This window comes from Berghia stephanieae, chromosome 6 (assembly GCF_034508935.2).
Source record: "Berghia stephanieae isolate SIO BIC M18660-M18661 chromosome 6, UCSD_Bste_1.3, whole genome shotgun sequence".
Classification (NCBI taxonomy): Eukaryota; Metazoa; Mollusca; class Gastropoda; order Nudibranchia; family Aeolidiidae; genus Berghia; species Berghia stephanieae.
Window position 1 is genome coordinate 46,556,149 of NC_088365.1, and position 21,396 is coordinate 46,577,544.

The 21,396-nt window shown below is 35.5% G+C and overlaps 1 protein-coding gene across 1 annotated transcript in view; it reads left to right on the top strand.

Moving 5' to 3' along the window:
* LOC144975703 (acidic phospholipase A2 PA4-like) overlaps window positions 1-21,396 on the top strand; it is a gene marked incomplete in the record, with an annotated part of 58,735 nt that overhangs the window by 4,853 nt on the left and 32,486 nt on the right. The window contains 1 exon segment of the mRNA XM_078919898.1: window positions 11,705-11,872. Within this exon segment, the coding sequence (XP_078776024.1) occupies window positions 11,770-11,872 (103 nt within the window).

Consider the following 21,396-nt stretch of genomic DNA (forward strand, 5'->3'; position numbering starts at 1 on the left):
TCCCACGCTCTCAAAGGTCAAACCGGTTCGAATTTCCAACAGTCTCTCAGGAATGTTCAATGTCGAAAAGGACGTCGGCCGTCCTTAGGACGGTCTTGCGCTTCATTTCCCAAGGACCGTAGGACCGTGGTCCTTAAGCTTGCCAAGGACCGCCCCGCACTACTCGCTACTAGAACAGACATCACTCGACCAGTTAAATTATGAAACTCTAAAATATATCCTGTTCCTTTCAAAAACAAAATGAATGAATGAAAAGCTCACCTTTTATAACGATTTATTCGTGCTTTTGTGACGTATACATATATGCAGGTCTCCTGCTGGCCACCTCGTCCTCCTCTCCCTCTTCATCTTCCTCCTCCGCCTCTCCTTCATTCTCCTCCTCCTCCTCCTCGTCCTCCTCTCCCTCTTTATCTTCCTCCTCCGCCTCTCCTTCATTCTCCTCCTCTTCCTCCTCGTCCTCCTCTCCCTCTTCATCCTCCTCCTCCGCCTCTCCTTCATTCTCCTCCTCCTCCTCCTCGTCCTCCTCTCCCTCTTCATCTTCCTCCTCCTCCTCCTCCTCCTGCTCGTCCTCCTTCTCTCCCTTTGTATCCTCCTCCTCCTCCTCCTCGTCCTCCTCTCCTTCATTCTTCTCCTCCTCCTTCACTCCCTCTTCATCCTCCTCCCCCTCCTCCTCTCCATCATTCTCCTCCTCCTCCGCATCTCCTTCACCCTCCTCCTCCTCCTCCTCCTCCTCCTCCTCCTCCTCCTCCTCCTCTTCTCCTTCGTTCTCCTCCTCTCCCTCTTCATTCTCCTCCTCGTCCTCCTCTCCCTCTTCATTCTCCTCCCCCTCCTCCTCTCCCTCTTCATTCTCATCCTCTCCCTCTTCATCCTCCTCCTCCTTCTCTCCCTGTAAGTTATGCGTTACATCGGCTCACAACACATCTGGCGGTGGCCCTGATGCGACGTCTACTGATTAGCAGGTGTAATAACCAATATCATTATGGGCTCATTGTTGTAATGGAAAGACTCTCAAACCAACGAAATTGTGCGGCTATGTGGTCAAGTGGTAGTATGGCACTCGCTTTTCGACCGGAAGGGGTTCGAGCTAAGTTTGAGTCTTTGGAAAAGGCTCTTTATTCACTTTCTCTCACCGTACTCAGTTGTAAAATGAGAACCTGGCCGTTTACAGTGTTGTCTCTTTCCGAAATAATTATAATATCGCCTAACAGGTGTCGTGTCCCGTCCTACATGTAAGTGTTGCTGTTGGCCAGGGACACCTTGTAAAGCGCTTTGACATCCCGGTGACTCCAGAAATCCTGGACGAAACAACGTTGTTGGAGACTATGTAAAGAAACGAGGTGAGAACAAATATATATATATATATATATATATATATATATATATATATATATATATATATATATATATATATATATATATATATACTCTGTCTTGTGTTATTTCCTCATATAGACTATAATTATTACAGCATTTCGATCGTGTCTTCCCGGACGCTTGTAATCGCGGGGTGGTGCTCAGTGGCTTTCCAGTCTTGTAGTAGAATGACACTCCTCGTCCTCTGATCATCAGGTCCGTGGTTCAAGTCCCATTGTGGTGGGCGGTGCTAAGGTGGAGCTCATGGAAAAGGATCTTTACTTATTTATTTGTATGCTTTCTTCTCGTCACTCAGATGTCAAATAATGAGTACCTACCCAGTAAAGCGTTGTCTCCGTCGAAAATGAAATTGTAGAAGCGCCCAACAGGCGTCATGTCACGTCTCGTACATGTTTAGAGTCAGCGTGGCTCAGCGGAACGGTCTTTGCTTCGTACCCGAAAAGTACCGAGTTAGATCACTCGCCGCTGCCCTGTGTGGCCTTGAGCAAGTCACATCGCCCTATCACAAATTGCGGCACTTCGCTGCGCTGCGGCTGACGCCTTGGTTATTCCAGTCTTCCCTTGGAATAGAACCTGGAGACAAATTCCCATTATGGGATGAATAAAGGGAATTATATTATTATTTTTTTTAAAGCGTTGGTGTTGGTGGTGTATATTGCGCTATACAAATATTCAAGTTTGTTGCTTTGATAGGGCATGCCACGTACACTCGGAGATCCAGGGTTTAAGCCCAGCTCTTGACACCTTGTTTTTACCTTTAACAAGATACTTAGCCATTATCTTTCACCAATTTCTTACGCAAAAAAGAGCTTTTAAATAACGCAATATCCACTTTAAGTCATTAAAGCGCTTTATGAGAGGTCCCCGGTTAATACCAACTGCTATAATAGCAAGTGCGGCTATATTGTGATGGGAAGATCCTGGGTTCGAACCTCGCTCGGCGCATAGTTGAGTCCTTGGAAAAGGCTCTTTACCTACATTTTTTCACCTTACTCAAGCGTAAAATGAGTACTTGGCTGTTAACAGCGTTATCTCTGTAGAAAAAAACCCTGTAACATCACCTAACAGACGTCATGTCTCGTTCTGCATGTTACTTGTTGCTGTTGTTCGGGGACCCTTTATAAAGCACTTTGGGTACATTGAGTGGATATTGCGCTATACAAAAAGCTAGAAAAAGCTCAATACATAACATATTATATAGATAGTATGCCCTTAGCTAAGAAGCTCACAATCCGGAAGTAAAACGGACCAACACACAAAACTATGTGTAATCTCGCTCATTATAGTCGGATTAATACAGTTTAGTGAGAATTACTTATAAACGCGGATGGCAAAAAGCAATAACAAAGACCAGAGTGACGTCATCTTCGTTCTATCTATAGGACAAGATGGACGCCTTTCAGGCACTTTCACGATTATTTTTCGACAGAGGCAATATTGTGACGGGCAAGGTACTCATCTTAGATCTGAGTGAAATGAGGATTATGTGAGTGGAAGGGCATAACTTTACACCGGCAACTACGGGAGCCGAACCCAACACCTACAAGTCCGAACGCAAGTGTCTAAGAATGATGATAATAGTGACAATAATAATGATGATGATAATAATAATATAATATATATAATAATAATAAATAATAATAATAATAATAATAATAATAATAATATAATAATAAATAATAATAATAATAATAATAATAATATAATAATAATAATATAATAATAATAATATATAATAATAATAATAATAATAATAATAATAATAATAATAAATAATAATAATTAATAATAATAATAATAATATAATAATATTATCTACCATCATTTTGATTGATGAACTATGTACTCAGATAGATATTGAATTATGTCTTTTCTCAACCAGTCAGATTGTTTTCGAGATGATTGTGTGTGTTGTTGTGTGTGTGTGTGTGTGTGTGTGTGCGCGCGCGTCTGTGTGTAATAATAATGATAATAATAATAATAATAATAATAATAATATAATAATAATAATAATATATAATAATAATAATAATAATAATAATAATAATAATAATAATAATTAATAATAATAATAATAATATATAATAATAATAATAATAATAATAATAATAATAATAATAATAATAATAATAATAATAATAATAATAAATAATAATATAAATAATAATAAAATAATAATAATAATAATAATAATAATAATAATTAATAAAAATATATAATAATAATAATAATAATAATAATAATAATAAATAATAATAATAATAATAATAATAATAATATATAAATTAATAATTAAGAATAATAATAATAATCTCACCAGTCCAGTTTGTGATTGGCTGAGCTGATTGTCTCCGGATGATTTATGACTTATGTCCTTGTACTACAACAGTCAGAATATGTTATTCGAGACGCTGTCATTGTGTGTGTGTGTGTGTGTGTGTGTGGTGTGGCGCGTCGTGTTATGTAATAATAATAATAATAATAATAATAATAATAATAATAATAATAATAATAATAATAATAATAATAATAATAATAATACATTATATATAATAATAATAATAAAATAATAATAATAATAATAATAATAATAATAATAATAATAATAATAATAATAATAATAATAATCTCACCAGTCCAGTTTGTGATTGGCTGAGCTGATTGTCTCCGGATGATTTATGACTTATGTCCTTGTACTACAACAGTCAGTTGTCTCCGGATGATTTATGACTTATGTCCTTGTACTACAACAGTCAGAATATGTTATTCGAGACGCTGTCATTGTGTGTGTGTGTGTGTGTGTGTGTGTGTGTGTGTGTGTGTGTGCGCGCGCGTCTGTGTGGGAAAGGGATACGCAAAAGTTAACACCAACTCGCTAGCCATCAAGGATTACGTATTCATATACTGAGCAGTCTATTGGGCATTATAAAAATACAAATAATCTAATAGCAATAAATTTGAAAACCACATTGTTGGAATCAGCTTGAAAAATGGAGAAAAACTGTCTTTGTCTTTCAAAAATCGATCTAGAAATAACCTTTTTTGTAATAGATAGATTTGATTTTGAAAATAGCTTTCTCAAATATTATAATTTTATGATAATTTCCTTATTTATTTCTAGTCGATGTTCTTGATTTAAATATCGTTTTTCATTTCTCAATGAGGCGAACGCGCTCATGTATCTCGTTTGATTCAAGAGTTTAAAACACAGATTTTGTTTTTTGATTGTGAGTCCAGCCTTACTAAGGAATTCATGAGCGTTGAGATAGTGACGTTACTATACATACAAGGCTCGTGGTCCAAGCCGTTGGTATTACACAACCATTCGTCGCTTTCGGTCAACCGTGGTCTTTGAAGTTACACAACATGTACGCCTGTGATGCGGATCATAAATCAAGGAATGAGCTGAGACATGTTGACAAGCGAGCTATCAAAACAGCAATCGTTGATTGGTCAAAAATCTCAGGACATCAGATCTGGAAAGAGATATCCACCACCTGTCAGTGGACAGAACTTTTATGATGAAATTAGGGCTCTGTAAAATGTTATATCATGGTAGGCTCCACCCTCTCTTTCTATTCTGGCGTAGATGTGGACGGCGATAGCATTTCGGATGTCATAATAACAAGTGGGCAGCTTCCAAACTATCCCAATCGTCGTCATCTCAAAGCGGCCCCGTTTACGCAAACTATCTAATGTGGGAAGAGACATGACGCCTGTTATTGAAATTGAGCTTTATATAGCGCAATATCCACTAAATGTGCTCAAAGCGCTTTACAAGGTGTCTCTGGTCAACAGCAACATCTAACATGTAGGACGGGACATAACGCCTGTTAGGCGATATTACAATTTTTCGGACAAAGACAACGCTGTTTACGGCCAGGTACTCATTTTACACCTGAGTACGGTGAGAGAATGTGAGTAAAGAGCCTTTTCCAAGGACTCAACTATGCGCCGAGCGGAGGCTCGAACCCAGGACCTTCCGATCCGAAAGCGAGTGTCATACCACTAGACCACATAGCCGTATGTTAGGCGATATTACAATTTATTTTCCGACAGAGACGATGTTGTTAATGGTCAGGTACTCATTTTACACCTGAGTACAGTGAGAGAATGTGAGTCAAGAGCCTTTTCCAAGACTCAACTATCAGCGGGACTCGAATCCATGATTTTCCGATCCGAATGCGAGTGTCATGCGACTAGCCGTGCAAACACATATTTACTTTTTCAATTTTTACTTTTTGGTTAACATATTCTTTATTTGGAGAGGGAGGAGGTGAATGTTTGTCTATCCGATTACACGGTGTGTATGCATTATTGATTTTTTTTCATATGAAACAAAACAGAGTCAATATTATTATGACTGAAGACGGAAGTCCAAAAAATATATTAAAAAACAATATTACCAATAGTACGTTTAAATTCGGTTTAATCAATAAGACAGATACAAACGTTGAATTCGACATTAAACTTTGAACGCGTTGAATAAAATATTATTGAACAATTGGAGAATATTTTCACACATTTTATTGTTGTGAAATAAGGTGTAAAAGACAGCTCATTGGCAATTATAAATAATCTTTTGGTGCGTATGAATACAAATCCAATGTTTATAGTTTTGGCTCAAATTGTCATTCAAGCAGACGGAGAAAGATACAAATTATGGGGAATAGAAGTACTAATACCATACCATTTGGTTACAAAATTTCTAATAATATAACTTGTAGGGTGGAATAAACGTATTCTTTCATATCTTTGTATTTATTAAACTCGTTATATTTTTATCGTGCAATAACACATACTCGCAAGCTCGTTGTGTTATTGGGCATGATAAAAATAACTCGTTTAATAAATGCAAAGAGACGAAAGAATTGTATATTATTATTATTATTATTATTATTATTATTATTATTATTATTATTATTATTATTATTATTTATTATTATTATTATTATTATTATTATTATTATCATTATTGATGCTGTCTTTAAACTTTGAAAAAATATATACTCATGTATTTTCTGAACGTCTGTTCTGAATTTGTGTAGTGTAGCTGCTTCCACGATTTCCGTCGACGTCATAAATCTTGCTTAGGGATCGAATAAAATTGATTAATAGATTTTATATGGTCATTGTAAAATCGACAAAACGAAAAAATCTTGACGTCTTGCATCAAACAGATAAAACTGTTAGTAAACTGGTTAGAAGATTGTTGCTTGGTTTTTCTTTTTGTCGACACACACACGCTGTTCTTGGTCAGGTACTAATTTTACACCGGAGTACGGCGAGAGAATGTGAGTAATGAGCCTTTTTCACGAACTCAACTATGTGCCGAGCGAGGCTGAATCCAGGACATTTCCATTCCGAAATTGAGTGTCATATCACAAAACCACATAGCCACACAAGAGTTATAATGTCTTCAAAGTCAACGTACAATAGTACTGGTCAATTACCACCTCACTGTACAATGTTTATATTCTTTTTCTTCGACACAAATGACACGAATGGTCTGCTCAACAACTTATCAGTTTTATGTTGTACGTAGAATAATGCTTGTCATCTTACCTTTTAACCATACATCTAACATCCACCCCTCTCTTGCTATGTATTCTGTGTTCCCAAGTCACGTATTCTTTTCCATCGGTAAAGCTGTGCTTTTTACTGTCTACAAATTCAGACATTGCAGCTACCGTAGCGAGGCAGAGACAAACGCTGAAGAGCAGTGACGTTGCATGTTCTTTGTAATCTGGATACAAATTGAATAAATATAATAATGGTGATTATATAATAAATACAATGATGATTATAATTATATTGGTGATAAGAATTATAATTATTATGATAGTTATGATAATGATAAAATTAATATTATGCATCTCGTGTTTCAATGATAACGGCTGCTAAGTGCAATCCATGATAGTTTTTCTATATTATTCAAATTTGTCTCTTTTCGGTTTGTCTTTTTCAATTCCATTATGCTTGCTAAACCCGTTATTCATCCACCATTAATCTGACAATTTAAAGCGGCAAAAGAAAATTGATCTGTGTTCATAATGTTCAGTCAATCATAGTCTTTTAGAAAAGAAACTAGACAGTTTGTTTCCGCTAACAATTCGAATCAACTTGGAACAAAGCCAATGACATATGCATATTTGGAAACTAGACAAAACTAGACTTCTATTGAGTATAATTTATTGAATTTGTGTAAAGTGTTGAAAAGTCGCAGATATTTATCTACATCCAGACATTAAAAAATCGATTTTGCAAAATCGAGCACCACAAAATTGAAGTCAGTACAAATGATGCACTGAAGTATTATATGTGTACATCGTTAAAATAGATCAATGTCTGAACTCTTTGTCTCATAAATGATAGCTGATTGAATGCTTCTGCGGGTATATCTGCGTTATTTGTCGAACCGTTCATCGAAGTTTGTTCTACTTTCTTGGTTTTGTTAGGGTTTTTGTTTGTTTGTTTTTTTGTTTGGCGAAGGGGGGGGGGGGGGGTCAAAGTTTACTTTTCATAAAGTTCCACTTACATATATTTTCAATGGGATTTATGTCAGGTGACACAGATGGGTCTATTTTCATGAATGAGGACTAAATTTTGTTATTTACTAGTCTAGTAAATGACTAGCTAGTCTTAAGCCCAAGCGAAAAAGTGACTTTAAAAAAATCGTATTTCTAGTCTGGGACTAGCTAGTCTCTTGCCTAGAAGTGGGCTCTGTAAGGGCGGTGACTAATTCAGCTATCGTGTGCGGGTAACATCACCTCTGTAGTACACGACGACAGGTAAGTTACACCCGCCTTCATAATAACAATGCAAACGATTTCCGAAGAGAAAATTAGAAACACGCGTGATATTGACTGTCGACTGTTATAGACTGTAATGATTTCCATTGTCGACTGTCAATTCTATATTTAGTTTTATTGAGATTCGAAGTATACGGAGATTGAAACTCAAAAGAAATTGAACCACCCAAAAAAAAAACAAAACAAAACAAAAAAAAAAAACAACAACAAACAAACAAAAAAAAAACAACAGAACAAAACAAAAACAAGCAACAAATTAACAAACAAAAGAGAAAGTGTGTTCTGATTACTCACATTATTTCAGTGAGTTGCAATGCCAAACGGATAACTTTTGTCTCCACTATACTTTCTAATAAATTTTATTGGTTGTTCTTTGACAAAAACTCTTCGATTTCGGAGTCTTTCGTTCACTCTCAACTTTTTAAAGCCAGTGTTAATGGCAAGAGGACACTTTAGACTCTGTCATTTGTAACCGACGAATTCTCTTTCCGAATCGAAGCGCACTCAATCTAAAATTAGCTGCTATCTTGTTGATGCTATGACGTCGCCTAGTAACTAGTCTCAGACTAAAGCATGAAGTCTTGTCTCAGGAAATGACTAAAACTTGGCCAAACTTAGTTCGAATGTGCAGCTATGTGGTCTAGTAGTATGACACTCGCTTTCGGATCGTAAGGTCCTGGGTTCGAGCCTCGCGCTCGGCGCATAGTTGAGTCCTTGGAAAAGGCTCTTTACCCACATTCTCTCACCGTACTCAGGTGTAAAATGAGTACCTGGCCGTTAACAGCCTTGTCTTTGTCCGAAAAATTGTAATATTGCATAACTAACAGGTCCCACATGTTAAATGTTGCTGTTGGCCAGGGATGTCTTGTAAAGAGCTTTGAGCACATTTAGTGGATATTGCGCTAAAAAAAGGTAAATTATTATATTTATATATTATAATGTGCCGCCATTTTAGTTTCGGACTTGCTTAGTCAGCTCATATGTACCACCACTAGTACGGCACCCACCATACCATCACTATCACTGCTACCACTACATGATCATCAATACCAACATTACTTCAACCGATCATCACCACAGAGACAAACAAACATCGCGCTATCGACGTCGAGGTGACCGTTTCAATAACGAAACCATTATTGAAATGACAAATCGAAAATATGGATCTGTAATGTTGTGGGGAGTGATAATTGGTGGTAGAAAACTGAACTAATACGAATCAACAATAAATGACAATCAGCTCAAACCTATAATTCAGCGATATTCTTGATCCAATTATCGTCCCGTTTATTCAGAATCAGAATAATCAAGTGGTGATAATTTCGTTTGATACGCCTCAGTACAGAGAGCTAGACAAAAATCTGCTTTCCGAAACGATTCAATTGTAACCCGTGGCCAGGGACCATTTTCATGAACGCGGACTAGCGCTTAGTCTCTGACTATCTCTGACTTTAGTCAATGACTTGAAAAAATCGGATTTCATGTGAGCTGACTAAGCAAATCCGAAACTAAAATGGCGGCACATTATAATATATAAATATAATAATTTAGCTTTTTTTAGCGCAATATCCACTAAATGTGCTCAAAGCTCTTTACAAGACATCCCTGGCCAACAGCAACATTTAACATGTGGGACTGTTAGTTATGCAATATTACAATTTTTCGGACAAAGACAAGGCTGTTAACGGCCAGGTACTCATTTTACACCTGAGTACGGTGAGAGAATGTGGGTAAAGAGCCTTTTCCAAGGACTCAACTATGCGCCGAGCGCGAGGCTCGAACCCAGGACCTTACGATCCGAAAGCGAGTGTCATACTACTAGACCACATAGCTGCACATTCGAACTAAGTTTGGCCAAGTTTTAGTCATTTCCTGAGACAAGACTTCATGCTTTAGTCTGAGACTAGTTACTAGGCGACGTCATAGCATCAACAAGATAGCAGCTAATTTTAGATTGAGTGCGCTTCGATTCGGAAAGAGAATTCGTCGGTTACAAATGACAGAGTCTAAAGTGTCCTCTTGCCATTAACACTGGCTTTAAAAAGTTGAGAGTGAATGAAAGACTCCGAAATCGAAGAGTTTTTGTCAAAGAACAACCAATAAAATTTATTAGAAAGTATAGTGGAGACAAAAGTTATCCGTTTGGCATTGCAACTCACTGAAATAATGTGAGTAATCAGAACACACTTTCTCTTTTGTTTGTTAATTTGTTGCTTGTTTTTGTTTTGTTCAGTTTTTTTGTTTGTTTGTTTGTTGTCTTTTTTTTTTTTTTTTTTTTTTTTTTTTTTTTTTTTTTTGGGTGGTTCAATTTCTTTTGAGTTTCAATCTCCGTATACTTCGAATCTCAATAAAACTAAATATAGAATTGACAGTCGACAATGGAAATCATTGCAGTCTATAACAGTCAACAGTCAATATCACGCGTGTTTCTAATTTCCTCCTCGGAAATCTTTTGCATTGTTAGTATGAAGGCATGTTTAACTTACCTGTCGTGGTGTACTACAGAGGTGATGTTACCCGCACACGATAGCTGAATTAGTCACCGCCCTTACAGAGCCCACTTCTAGGCAAGAGACTAGCTAGTCCCAGACTAGAAATACGATTTTTTAAAAGTCACTTTTTCGCTTGGGCTTTAGACTAGCTAGTCATTTACTAGACTAGTAAATAACTAAATGTAGTCCTAATTCATGAAAATAGACCCATCTGTGTCACCTGACATAAATCCCATTGAAAATATATGTAAGTGGAACTTTATGAAAAGTAAACTTTGACCCCCCCCCAAACAAAAAAACAAACAAACAAAAACCCTAACAAAACCAAGAAAGTAGAACAAACTTCGATGAACGGTTTGACAAATACCGCAGATATACCCGCAGAAGCATTCAATCAGCTATCATTTATGAGACAAAGAGTTCAGACATTGATCTATTTTAACGATGTACACATATAATACTTCAGTGCATCATTTGTACTGACTTCAATTTTGTGGTGCTCGATTTTGCAAAATCGATTTTTTAATGTCTGGATGTAGATAAATATCTGCGACTTTTCAACACTTTACACAAATTCAATAAATTATACTCAATAGAAGTCTAGTTTTGTCTAGTTTCCAAATATGCATATGTCATTGGCTTTGTTCCAAGTTGATTCGAATTGTTAGCGGAAACAAACTGTCTAGTTTCTTTTCTAAAAGACTATGATTGACTGAACATTATGAACACAGATCAATTTTCTTTTGCCGCTTTAAATTGTCAGATTAATGGTGGATGAATAACGGGTTTAGCAAGCATAATGGAATTGAAAAAGACAAACCTAGAAGAGACAAATTTGAATAATATGAAAAACTATCATGGATTGCGCTTAGCAGCCGTTATCATTGAAACACGAGATGCATAATATTAATTTTATCATTATCATAACTATCATAATAATTATAATTCTTATCACCAATATAATTATAATCATCATTGTATTTATTATATAATCACCATTATTATATTGATTCAATTTGTATCCAGATTACAAAGAACATGCAACGTCACTGCTCTTCAGCGTTTGTCTCTGCCTCGCTACGGTAGCTGCAATGTCTGAATTTGTAGACAGTAAAAAGCACAGCTTTACCGATGGAAAAGAATACGTGACTTGGGAACACAGAATACATAGCAAGAGAGGGGTGGATGTTAGATGTATGGTTAAAAGGTAAGATGACAAGCATTATTCTACGTACAACATAAAACTGATAAGTTGTTGAGAAGACCATTTGTGTCATTTGTGTCGAAGAAAAAGAATATAAACATTGTACAGTGAGGTGGTAATTGACCAGTACTATTGTACGTTGACTTTGAAGACATTATAACTCTTGTGTGGCTATGTGGTTTTGTGATATGACACTCAATTTCGGAATGGAAATGTCCTGGATTCAGCCTCGCTCGGCACATAGTTGAGTTCGTGAAAAAGGCTCATTACTCACATTCTCTCGCCGTACTCCGGTGTAAAATTAGTACCTGACCAAGAACAGCGTGTGTGTGTCGACAAAAAGAAAAACCAAGCAACAATCTTCTAACCAGTTTACTAACAGTTTTATCTGTTTGATGCAAGACGTCAAGATTTTTTCGTTTTGTCGATTTTACAATGACCATATAAAATCTATTAATCAATTTTATTCGATCCCTAAGCAAGATTTATGACGTCGACGGAAATCGTGGAAGCAGCTACACTACACAAATTCAGAACAGACGTTCAGAAAATACATGAGTATATATTTTTTCAAAGTTTAAAGACAGCATCAATAATGATAATAATAATAATAATAATAATAATAATAATAATAATAATAATAATAATAATAATAATAATAATAATAATAATATACAATTCTTTCGTCTCTTTGCATTTATTAAACGAGTTATTTTTATCATGCCCAATAACACAACGAGCTTGCGAGTATGTGTTATTGCACGATAAAAATATAACGAGTTTAATAAATACAAAGATATGAAAGAATACGTTTATTCCACCCTACAAGTTATATTATTAGAAATTTTGTAACCAAATGGTATGGTATTAGTACTTCTATTCCCCATAATTTGTATCTTTCTCCGTCTGCTTGAATGACAATTTGAGCCAAAACTATAAACATTGGATTTGTATTCATACGCACCAAAAGATTATTTATAATTACCAATGAGCTGTCTTTTACACCTTATTTCACAACAATAAAATGTGCGAAAATATTCTCCAATTGTTCAATAATATTTTATTCAACGCGTTCAAAGTTTAATGTCGAATTCAACGTTTGTATCTGTCTTATTGATTAAACCGAATTTAAACGTACTATTGGTAATATTGTTTTTTAATATATTTTTTGGACTTCAGTCTTCAGTCATAATAATATTGACTCTGTTTTGTTTCATATGAAAAAAATCAATAATGCATACACACCGTGTAATCGGATAGACAAACATTCACCTCCTCCCTCTCCAAATAAAGAATATGTTAACCAAAAAGTAAAAATTGAAAAAGTAAATATGTGTTTGCACGGCTAGTCGCATGACACTCGCATTCGGATCGGAAAATCATGGATTCGAGTCCCGCTGATAGTTGAGTCTTGGAAAAGGCTCTTGACTCACATTCTCTCACTGTACTCAGGTGTAAAATGAGTACCTGACAATTAACAACATCGTCTCTGTCGGAAAATAAATTGTAATATCGCCTAACATACGGCTATGTGGTCTAGTGGTATGACACTCGCTTTCGGATCGGAAGGTCCTGGGTTCGAGCCTCGCGCTCGGCGCATAGTTGAGTCCTTGGAAAAGGCTCTTTACTCACATTCTCTCACCGTACTCAGGTGTAAAATGAGTACCTGGCCGTAAACAGCGTTGTCTTTGTCCGAAAAATTGTAATATCGCCTAACAGGCGTTATGTCCCGTCCTACATGTTAGATGTTGCTGTTGACCAGAGACACCTTGTAAAGCGCTTTGAGAACATTTAGTGGATATTGCGCTATATAAAGCTCAATTTCAATAACAGGCGTCATGTCTCTTCCCACATTAGATAGTTTGCGTAAACGGGGCCGCTTTGAGATGACGACGATTGGGATAGTTTGGAAGCTGCCCACTTGTTATTATGACATCCGAAATGCTATCGCCGTCCACATCTACGCCAGAATAGAAAGAGAGGGTGGAGCCTACCATGATATAACATTTTACAGAGCCCTAATTTCATCATAAAAGTTCTGTCCACTGACAGGTGGGTGGATATCTCTTTCCAGATCTGATGTCCTGAGATTTTTGACCAATCAACGATTGCTGTTTTGATAGCTCGCTTGTCAACATGTCTCAGCTCATTCCTTGATTTATGATCCGGCATCACAGGTGGTACATGTTGTGTAACTTCAAAGACCACGGTTGACCGAAAGCGACGAATGGTTGTGTAATACCAACGGCTTGGACCACGAGCCTTGTATGTATAGTAACGTCACTATCTCAACGCTCATGAATTCCTTAGTAAGGCTGGACTCACAATCAAAAAACAAAATCTGTGTTTTAAACTCTTGAATCAAACGAGATACATGAGCGCGTTCGCCTCATTGAGAAATGAAAAACGATATTTAAATCAAGAACATCGACTAGAAATAAATAAGGAAATTATCATAAAATTATAATATTTGAGAAAGCTATTTTCAAAATCAAATCTATCTATTACAAAAAAGGTTATTTCTAGAGTGTGTGTGTGTGTATGTGGTTGTGTGTGCGCTTTGCATGTCACGGTTAAAGATATATATTTGTACACCACATGAGCACATTTAAGTTGAAATACTATTTTAACCACGTGTATCGTTATTGTAATATTTAATCAATAGATTTATGGCATTACTAATTAATATTAAGGGCATTCAAAGGATCTTATCCTATTTTGCCCTATACCACATGTTATGTTATGTTACATGTTATGTTACATGATAAACCATAAAGCAAAGTCATAAGTCCTTCAATTCTGCTTTCATTTTCATAAGCATTTACCATAGGTGCCAGGTTTCAAATATATTTCAAGATTTCAGACCAAAATTACACATAATGAAAGTATGGAATAGTCCCAGTTTAACATAAAAAAATGCATGTGTGATTTTTTAACTGTTAAAAATCATGGTAGAGTCTAGACGCGAGTTAATTCCAATTTAGGAATGATTTTTAAAGAATTAGTCTACGAAATTTGTACATTTTTTAGTTAATTATAACATTTTAAATATCACCAGCATTTCGTAAATGTTAGCTTTAAATTCATATTGCCAAATGGATATTCTACATGATTCCATTACCTTAAACAATTTGTAAAACCACAAACACACACACACACACACGCACACACACACACACACACAATTCCTGATGCACGATGCTATTTGAGGGGCATTTAAAGGATTAAGTCATACATGTGGTCTTAAATAAGATAAGATAGTTACACAACCAAACGAAACTAAAAAAAAAATATTTGTATTTTCACCAAGTTCACAACTATAGACAGGGGTGTTATTGAGGGATGTGATTTAAATATGACAAATACTTCGTTTGTTTTTAGAACAGGTAGATTACCCTGAGGCAGAAATTTGCGAGACAATTAAAAGATTCATAAACTAACCTGATGAAGAAATTTGTTCTATGGTGATCAAATTTGATTTGTAGTATCATTAAACAAGTTTTATGTGTTGTTTTTCAGTATTCGTTTGTTTCTAAAGAGAGTGAAAAGATTGGTAAATTGTATGATATAACGTTTAATGTGTTTTTGTTTTGTTTTGTTTTTGTGTTTGTTATTTGTTTTACTACATTTTGTGCCAATTTCTTTGCTTTGTGTGACATAGAACACGATGTATGTCAATTTCTTCGTTTGTTTGTCATGATAATTAGATAGACATTCCTTGCAACCTCTGACAGATTAGAAAAAATCAAAATTATCAAGAACTATGCTATATCATAGTATAGTCTAATTAGTAATCTCGTTATCATTAGAGCAGTTATTTATTTGAAGCAAATGTGTTCCTGAAGACAAAAATACTAATCAAATAAATCAAAATTGTCTGAAAGATAAAAAGAACGACAAAAGTTTTATTTTCTTTTGTTGTTTTTTTTCAGAGCAGATATTTTTTTTCTTTTTTTTAAAATTTCTTTCTTTAAAAAAAAGTCTTTGGTCCATGCTCAATTCAAAAGGTATGTAACGAGTTCTCAACACCAATATTAAGGCGACAACTTTATAAATTTATAATGTTAGAAAAACATTAAAATGAGGCCATAATACCATCGTCTACTGCCCAATACTAATCGCTATTGAAAATCATGGTTTTGTCTTTAAAATGAGTACGTGGATAATTACTTTCACAAATCAGTGTCAAATGGTCACATGTTGCCGTTCTCGTTGAAGTAATCTATTTCATATCCCTCCTAACTCTCTCAGGATTTTAAATAAAGTTGCCATCTGCTATAATTACAAGAACGCATAAGTATATCACTGAATAAATTAATGTCCAGCCGATAGGCGTGAGATGCCATATGGCGAATAATTAATCGACCGGTTTATTACCTGACACCGCTATGGACGAGGTAGGCAGAATGAACGAGGTTTGCGGAATATGCTTGGTCTCAAGCAAATCACCAGTCACATCCTGGCATTGAGGAATCCTGGAACATCATTGGTTTCTAGGATTCACTAAACTCCGGTCATATTTCTATATAAGCAAAGACCTCAGCTTTTTTGCTATCTCTCTCTCTCTCTCTCTCTCTCTCTCTCTCTCTCTCTGTGTGTGTGTGTGTGTGTGTGATAAATATATCAATCTTATAGCTGTGGATTTACAGTGTGTTATGAGTAATTAATACCATTTAAAACTAGTATGTGTAGTGAGTATTAATTAATATAGTGTTTTCGCCTGTGCGATAAGTAGACATCACCTATAAAATACCAGAAATCGATAAATCATGTTTTAAACAGAAATTGTTGATCCAGAGTTGAATCTATCAAGTGGTCCACTGGGACAACCGGGGAATGAATAAAAGGCTCCTCCATAAAATACCGACGTAGAAGGAACCTTAACTCGCCACCAGTCAAATTCAAACAGATAAGAAACCAATTATGATAAATTGAGAAGCGGACCATAATGGATGAAATTCTATGTTATATGTTTGTGTTGAGAATATTGGCTTAACTGCTGGTCAAAATACTTCGCGATGGTGGTGGGCGAACGAATCGGCGGTCCCAGAAGTGGGTGAGAGAGGGATCTAGAAATGACTTGGGTTTGAAACGAATATTTTTGTGTTCGTGGATAGCTCACACGGTAGAGCCACGCTCTCACCTGCCAGGCGGAGTTGTCGTACCAATAAGGTCGCAGGTTCAAACCCCACCACCGCCGCGAAAAAAAAAAATTATTCTCTATTGTCTTCTGGCACTTTTCTACTCACTTCATATCTTGTTGTTACCAAAATAAGTGCCTGCTCCACTCACTTTTCTGAATTAAAAATTCACCCCATACACCGGAGCATACTCAATGTCTCAATCGTTTCTATGTTATATGTTTGTGTTGAGAATATTGGCTATTAAGCTTAACTGCTGGTCAAAATACTTCGCGATGGTGGTGGGCGAACGAATCGGCGGTCCCAGAAGTGGGTGAGAGAGGGATCTAGAAATGACTTGGGTTTGAAACGAATATTTTTGTGTTCGTGGATAGCTCACACGGTAGAGCCACGCTCTCACCTGCCAGGCGGAGTTGTCGTACCAATAAGGGCGCAGGTCAAACCCCACCACCGCCGCGAAAAATTTTTTTATTCTCTATTGTCCTTCTGGCACTTTTCTACTCACTTCATATCTTGTTCTTAAAGTATTTATGCTTTAACGGGGATTAATACTCAACTTCTGAACATATCTATTCCTATATAACGTGCCAAAAATCTACCATTACTTCTACTACCTATGTCTTTAAACTTAAAAATGTTCTTATTATCTGTCGAGTTGTCACGAACTTTAACCCAACTACATCAGGGAAAAAGTGGCACCAGATAACTTTTGTCTTTGGGGGAAACTATCTGACTCCTATTTGTCTATTCCTATTTGCCATCTCTCCTACATAAACGCGACAGTCGTCCCACATTGATATGATCGTACGTCATAGCAAACAACATATGCACCAAGCCTATCTACGACCAAGGGTAATAATTATGCGCGTTTGCGCGCTTCGGAAGTAATGGAGTTCACCATAAAAGGGACAAAAATATCTATTTTTCAATTTTTATTTTATTTTGTCACTGATCTTTACTTATTTGCACGAGTTTATAAAATTCAAAATACAAATTAATTTACACCTTTTATTACTTTCACATAATACATACTTTTACCACCTGGTCATTTGCTTACTTATTATCATAATGGTTCAAGCGTCTGTTCCAGAAATGTCCTTTGGATGAATAAACTATTATTATATTACCCCTCCCCTAATTAGTAACGTGTTATGATGTCAAGTTTACAATAATAATTTGGGACGTCAGAATATCAAAAGTTGAATTTCACTAAATTTAGATTTTTGGAAAAGAAGTATCATTTAAATATTTTTTTTTAATGTTTTTACTCAGAGACGACGAAATCAAAATAGATTGAGGGGTAGAATAAAACTTTTCTTACACTCTTGCGATTTGTAATTCTAACTTTGTTCCCAACACGCACTCGCAGCTCGGGTAACGGTTGGGAACCCGTCCGGAATTCCAAAAAACAAGAGTGTAAGAATCGTATATTATCCACCCCTCTCATTGGAAAACCCTATCATTTTTTAGTGTAAATACGTATCTAATTGTTGATGATGCTTTGAACGCGTTGAATAAAAAATTATTTAACAATTGGAGAATATTTTCGCACATTTTATTGTTGTGAAATAAGGTGTAAAAGACAGCTCATTAGCAATTATAAATAATCTTTCGGTGCGCATGAATACAAATCCAATGTTTATAGTTTTGGCTCAAATTGTCATTCACGCAAAAGGAGAAAGATACAAATTATGGCGAATAGAAGTACTATTAACACCATACCATTTGGTTACAAAATATCTAATAATCTTACTTGTAGGGGTGAAATAAACGTATTTTCTCATTTATTTGTATATATTAAATTCGTTATATTTTTATCGTGCAATAACATATACTCGCAAGCTCGTTGTGTTATTGGGCATGATTAAAATAACTCGTTAATAAATGCAAGAGAGAATAGATGTAATAATGTATATTATTAATTATTATTATTATTATTATTATTATTATTATTATTATTATTATTATTATTATTATTATTATTATTATTATTGATGCTGTCTTTAAACTTTGAAAAAACCTATACTCATGTCTTGTCTGACTGAATAACGTCTGTTCTGAATTTGTGTAGTGTAGCTGCTTCCACGCTTTCCGTCGACGTCATAAATCTTGCTTAGGGATCGAATAGAATTGATTAATAGATTTTATATGGTCATTGTAAAATCGACAAAACGAAAAAATCTTGACGTCTTGCATCAAACAGATAAAACTGTTAGTAAACTGGTTAGAAGATTGTTGCTTGATTTTTCTTTTTGTCGACACATACATGCTATTAACGGCAAGGTACTTATTTTACACCTGAGTACGGCGAGAGAATGTGAGTAATGAGCCTTTTTCACGAAATCAACTATGTGCCGAGCGAGGCTGAATCCAGGACATTTCCGATCCAACAGTGAGTGTCATATCACAAAACCACATAGCCACACAAGAGTTATAATGTCTTCAAAGTCAACGTACAATAGTACTGGTCAATTACCACCTCACTGTACAATGTTTATATTGTTTTTCTTCGACACAAATGACACGAATGGTCTGCTCAACAACTTATCAGTTTTATGTTGTACGTAGAATAATGCTTGTCATCTTACCTTTTAACCATACATCTAACATCCACCCCTCTCTTGCTATGTATTCTGTGTTCCCAAGTCACGTATTCTTTTCCATCGGTAAAGCTGTGCTTTTTACTGTCTACAAATTCAGACATTGCAGCTACTGTAGCGAGGCAGAGACAAACGCTGAAGAGCAGTGACGTTGCATGTTCTTTGTAATCTGGATACAAATTGAATCAATATAATAATGGTGATTATATAATGAATACAATGATGATTATAATTATATTGGTGATAAGAATTATAATTATTATGATAGTTATGATAATGATAAAATTAATATTATGCATCTCGTGTTTCAATGATAAAGGCTCCTAAGCGCAATCCATGATAGTTTTTCATATTATTCAAATATGTCCCTTTTAGGTTTGTCCTTTTTCAATTTCATTATGCTTGCTAAACCCGTTATTCATCCACCATTAATCTGACAATTTAAAGCGGCAAAAGAAAATTGATCTGTGTTCATAATGTTCAGTCAATCATAGTCTTTTAGAAAAGAAACTAGACAGTTTGTTTCCGCTAACAATTCGAATCAACTTGGAACAAAGCCAATGACATATGCATATTTGGGAAAACTAGAAAAAACTAGACTTCTATTTGGATAATTTTAAATTTGTGAAAAGTGTTAAAAAGTCGCAGATATTTATCACACCAGACTTTAAAAAATCGATTTGCAAAATCGACCCCCACAAATGAAGTCGTACAAAGGATGCACTGAAGTTTTTATGGACTCGTTAGAATAGATAAATGTCTAAAACTCGTTGTCTCAAAATGTAGCTGATTGAAGTTCGCGGGTTATCTGCGGTATTTGAAAACCCTTTATAAAGTTGTTTACTTCTTGGGTTTTGTTGGGGGTTTTTGTTTTTTGTTTTTTTTTTGGGGGGGGGGGGGTCAAATTTTATTTTCATAAAGTTCCCTTACTATATTTAAAGGGGGATTTAGTCAGGTGACAAAAAAGGGGTCTTTTTCATAAAATTGGCAAATTTTAGTTATTTACTAGTTAGTAAAGGACTGCTGTCTAAAGCCCAAGCAAAAAAAGTGTTTTTTAAAAAATGATTTCTAGTTGGGACTAGCTAGTCTCTTGCCTAGAAGTGGCCGAAAGGGGCGGGACTAATTACTATCGTGTGCGGGAAACACTCTGTAGTTTTACGCGACAGGGGAAGTTACACCCGCCCTTCTATAACTGCAAAATATTTCCGGAGAGGGGAAAATTAAAAAAAACGCGTGATATTTAGTCGATATTATAGCTGCAATGTTTCCCCTTTTGACTGTCAATTCTATATTAATTTAGAGACTGTGTATACGGGGTTTTAAACTCAAAAGAAATTGAACCCCCCCCCCACCAAAAAAAAAACCAAAAAAAACAAAACAAAAAAAAACAAAAAACAAAAATTTAAAAAACAAAGAGAAGTTGTTTTGTTAACACATTTTTCGTGAGTTGCAATGCCAACCCCAAAAAATTTTTTCTCCACTTATTTTAAAAATTTTTTTTGGTTGTTCTTTGACAAAAACTCTTCGATTTCGGAGTTTTCGTTTACTCTCAACATTTTAAAGCCCGTGCAATGGCAAGAGGCCCTTTTAGACTCTTTATTTGTAACCGACAAATTATCTTTTGATCGAAGCGCACTCAAAAAATTAGCTGCTTCTTTTTGATGCTTGACGTCCCTAGTAACTAGTCTCAGACTAAAGCATGAAGTTTGTCTCAGGAAAACTAAAACTTGCCAAATTAGTTCGAAGTGCGCTATGTGGTCTGAGTAGACACTC